Below are 4973 nucleotides of genomic sequence, written 5' to 3'. Positions count from 1 at the left end.
CATCCCTGGCAGTGTTCAAGGCCAGGTTGGACACAGGGGCTTGGAGCAACCTGCTCTAGTGGATGGTGTCCCTGCCCGTGGCAGGGGCTTGGAGCTGGATGAGCTTTAAGCTCCCTTCCTTACGGCTATGGACAGGCAAGAGGAAGGACACACATGCTTTTTGGTGACTGGGCTAGATCACTTCAGTGTTATCCTGCTCATGTTTAAAACACAAAGTTTCAGGTGGTTTGGCTGCCAGTAAGTTATTTATGAATGCATGGAGAACAGCATGGATTCAGGACTGAAATTCCCCATGTGTTAACGCATAGTGCCACTCAAATTGATTTGCTGTGTATACATGAATAAGCTTGGGAAATTTCCCCTTTGAGTCCCTGGTCACAATTATTTTAGAAGAGAAATATGCCTCTATCTCCTGTACCAAATCATCATCTCGGATTCTTATTGCAGAATTATTGCACTGTTTGCAATAGTGAATTCCCTTAAAGACAGTGAAATATGGAATTTGTCAACCTTGTACCTCCATCTGATTCTTGAGGTTTCTGCATTGTGTTGTAATCTCCACCACTTCATAAATTCCTATTGCTTTTTGCTTGCCTGCTGTGTCCCTCTGCAACTGCCCTTGGGTGGGAAATAGGAAAAATCCAGCAATCCTGGGGTTTTAAGCACTATTATGAAGACAATGAGATGGCAATTGGAATAACACATTGCTGCTTTTGTTTTCAGTGGTGGCCTGAAGGACAACGATGTGATTATAAGCATCAATGGACAGTCGATAAGCTCAGCCAGTGATGTCAGTGACATCATTAAAAAGGACAGTACGTTGAACATGGTCGTACGCAGGGGCAACGAAGATGTTATGTTAACAGTAGTTCCTGAAGAAATCGATCCCTAACCAGAAACATGAGCTGGATTTCATGTTTTCTTTTAACAGCATTGGACTGCTTATATTCTCTCTGTGCTGGTACAGGAAACGTTAGACTTCTGACCAACATTCTGCTTCTTCAGTGGATTAGTATTGGCCAACAGAGTAACTTCTAATAGGTTTAAGGTGCAAAAATCAGTGTAATTTCACATACTCCAGATGATAATTTTTTCCTTCTGTATTATGTATGCAATGTATTCTTTGCTGGCTGTTACATTTCCCGCTTAACAGATCGACGTTTGCTTCCCTGTGTTGGATAGATTTACTGTTATTTCCGCTCAGATTTAAACAAAACCCACGCACACAATGTGTGGTGTGGTATTCAGGTATTTATAGGTTAGCTGTGTTTTAACTGGAAATGCCATTGTAAAGGAGTAGTTGGTTGAAAACACAATTGGGGAAAAAATAATGAAGTTTGGTTTATAAACACGAAGAAATCCCAACTGAAATAACCTTTTGAGGATCCCATGCAGGACTTTAATACTATGATATTTTCTTAGTGTTATTAAAAGAATTCAACAGAACTTCTTGTGAGTGGTTCGTTTTCCTTCTCATTGGGGACTGTTTTCCTTTGAACAGCACATCTGCCTGGAAAAGAACGTCCTGGTGGTCTCCTTTCTATCATCATAAACCAAAACACTTATTTTTCACTATGTGCTTGTATTTGTGCTCTTGTGCATCTGCTTTTCCTACCATGGCTGTCTCGAATTTGTCATATTAGCTATTGCTGATTGCCTGTCTTCCAGCTGCTAATACATTTTCCTTATTGTTTTAATTACTACTTCACCAATGCCTAAAATGTTTCCTCTCTATAGAAATCATCCTACTGTAGATCACAGATCCTGTACCATTCTAGTTCAGATATTAGGATGTTTGTAACCATCATAGATCTGGCCTTAAGCTCTTTCAAAAGGGCTGGTTTATTGGCATTCTTGAGTGCTGGTGTGTGTAGGTAGGACCTGGTTTTGGCTAAGATATTGAGCATTCCTCTAACAGAGAGACTAATCTTTGTACTTGTTTTTATGGATGCCCTTGAAGTAGTGAATGGAATTGTCTTACTGTGAAGAGAACAATCACCTAAATTTAGTTACAGTGTACTTACCTGTTTGGTAGACAATAGGCTACGCAACCTTTCCTTTCCTCTGTTGAAATATGTATCTTGGAGAATAAATCCAAGGGCTATAGATAAGTTCCGGTGACCGTCATTCCTAAACGTGCTGCTCTTCTGGAAACAGCGTCTTAGTAAACCTCTTCCACTGGCTAGCTGGCAGTTTATGGTTTCTAAAGCAAGGACTGCATTCCACACAATTACAGCAAGAATTCCTCTAGACCTGGATCCCTGACAGTGCTGCTTCTCCCTCTGGCTGTATTTCAATTCTGTTTCAGCCACTTTACCTCAATCTGGGGAGCTCTGTATCCCCAGGCACCAGCTCCTGCCGTTACTCGCCTGGATTGCTGTAAACTTACCCAGCCATACAGTGTCTTGACACTTGACATGACTGAACACCTCATTACTGATTTACTTGTTCCGTTGCTGTGGTAAATCACACGTCTGACAATCTGCCAAGGTGACACAGTGCCAAGCACTGGAGGTCCACAATACTGTCAAGCATGAAAGATGCAAAGTAGAATGATCTCGGCGAGTTGCTCTGTAGTATATTTGCACTGCAAGTTGATGAAAGTTTGAGCTTCCTGTTGAAGCAGTATTATGTTTTGCAGCCCATCCATGCCCTGTGTAGTGCACAGTGAGGTGACATACAGCTTTCAGCAAAAATGAATTGAAATCACCTTCTCTGCTACTGCATCTAACCCAACTAGCAAAAATCAAGCTTTCCCAAAGCCAGGAAATTGTCTTTAAAACAGAAGTTATTTTTCATCTGCCTTTTTATTTCAAAACAAGTGGTTGCATAATTTGCAGAGTGGGTTGATTCTCTTTGTTCTTATTGTTTGTTGTTGTTTTGGTCTCTTAATATGCAAACCCATTAACTTTTCTCCTTTGTTTCTAGCTAGCTACTTTGGGTTTACCGACGATGTCCCTGCAATGGCAGCACAGCACAGCACATCTTTGTGCCTCTGATTTATGTAGATGCTACCGTGAGGCATAAATACCTAAGGACAATAGCTGAGGATTTACTTTAGGAACTTGACTTCTGTAAATGGTTTTTCTGCACCACTGGGATTAGTGAAATATGTGGCCGGATTTCTAGCCCGTAGCTCCATCTAGTGGGATGTGAGATGGTCTCTTATTGCAGCCGGTCATTTTCTATCATCTGTTTGAAGGTGGTTTTCTGATTTATCTTTTTTTATTTATAATTAATTTCTTTGCATCAGATATCCATAACCACATGTATATCCCGAATAATGTTTAGCATTAAAGCTTTTAGTATCCAGCCATGTCTGTAGCTACCCATGTTGGAGTGAGATGACCTTAAGGTCCTTTCTAACCCTAACTATTCTGTGATTCTGTGTTACAACCAGATCTGTCTCTGAATGTTTTTTTAGGTATTTAAAACAAGATTAGTGATAAGCAGAGACACAGAAGCAAAGTTTGTCATTAATATAATTAATTAGAATTAGTATTTTTTGATGTATTACTGGGTTACAGATCTGGAATGGGTTTTGTTCTTTGTTACTTCAACGCACAGTTCTTTCCAAAGTGCAATTGAAAAGACTTTGTACAGAAAAGCTTTGGCACAGTTTGTATAAATAGCAGTTTCCTGGAAATTTTAGCAAGTGTTGGACATTAAATCAGGGAAACTGGACATTCTGGCTTGATTGCCAGTATTTTGGAATGTCTGAAATGGAAACTGGAGTTGCTGCGTGTGTGATGCCGAGTAGATGGCTACGTGTGGCTACACTCAGAGGTAGTTTTGCAAAGCCAGTTCACTTATTCCATGAGGGAAATGTATCAAGCTGTAAAACAAATGATCATGACTAACAATTGTCTGGTTTCTGTGTCTTATGTGCCAAGCAGTAAGGTTCTGTGGTTTCAATACCAGAGGACGTTTTTCTTTCCCTCCCTCCCCGTAACAATTTTGTATTTATGCTAAGGAAGCTGAGGATGTTTTTAAAACTACATCTTTCCAAATTAGAGTGAGACACACTGAGTAGGGCATTAGATTATATGCATGTTCTTATTGTATATCAGAAAAATACTGTAGAGGTGATTAGATCTGCAGCAGCAAATGTCCAGGGGAAATAGTGGTGATCAAGAAGTTAGTAGCCAGCTATCCAGAGCAGTGAATGGTGAGTGCCACTGAGTATGTTTTTGCATGCAATGGTAGGTCACTGCCATCCATAGAGTGAGAATAAATACATAAATATTCCTTTGAGGTTCTGGGAATCTCCTTGGCTGAATTACAGTTGAGATAATTCCTGTTGTCCCTAAATTCCTGTATTATATCCCACTGTCTCCTCTTCCAGCCAGAAAGCACAGGTTCTGAGCAATCTGGTCTAGTGGAAGGTGTCGCTGCTCATTGCAGGGGGACTGGACTAGATGACCTTTGAAGGTCTGTTCCAACTTAAACTATTCTATGATTGTATGATCCTTTACTCAGTTTCATCCCTCCCTTTGCTCTAACTAGTTCCTGACTGTGAGATGAAACCAAAATTGCACTGAAAGAGCTGATGTTAAGTCAGACTTTGAAGTTCAATGTCAGCGAGCTGTTGTGAGGCTTTCTTCACACCAAGAGGCAGAATCATCTCAGAGATAGGAAGGAGCCAGGCAAAGAAGAGACAGATGAAAGTCTGCCTCATCTTGCTCTACCCTTGACTTTAGGATGCAAACCTGAGCTTGTCAACCTCCTATCCAGACCCCAAAATCTGATCAGCATCAGGTAAAGTTACCTGGAGGTGAAGGGATTGCTAGCACCCCTCACATTGTGAAGGCCATTCTCATTCTTGACTGTATAGATATACATACCAAAAAGCTTTGTTGATATCTACATTCTTACTGTGTGTACTCACTACATCTGTACCACCTGTGTGTCCAGCTGTGCTGCCCAGATGTCTGGTGCACACCACATCTATTTTATTCCCCTCAAGCCCCAAA

The 4973-nt window shown here is 40.8% G+C and overlaps 1 protein-coding gene across 1 annotated transcript in view; it reads left to right on the top strand.

The window, feature by feature from the left end:
* HTRA1 (HtrA serine peptidase 1) overlaps positions 1 to 1446 on the top strand; it is a gene marked incomplete at its 5' end in the record, with an annotated part of 34248 nt that extends 32802 nt beyond the window's left edge. The window contains one exon of the mRNA XM_010013465.1: positions 724 to 1446. Coding sequence (XP_010011767.1) covers positions 724 to 892 — 169 coding nt within the window. The remainder of the gene's footprint in view (positions 1 to 723) is intronic.
* Positions 1447 to 4973: the final 3527 nt, after the last annotated feature.

Source organism: Nestor notabilis, unplaced genomic scaffold (genome assembly GCF_000696875.1).
Source record: "Nestor notabilis isolate BGI_N333 unplaced genomic scaffold, ASM69687v1 scaffold20794, whole genome shotgun sequence".
NCBI lineage: Eukaryota > Metazoa > Chordata > Aves > Psittaciformes > Psittacidae > Nestor > Nestor notabilis.
Note: the sequence above shows the minus strand (reverse complement) of the source record. Positions and strands in the feature narration are given on the sequence as shown.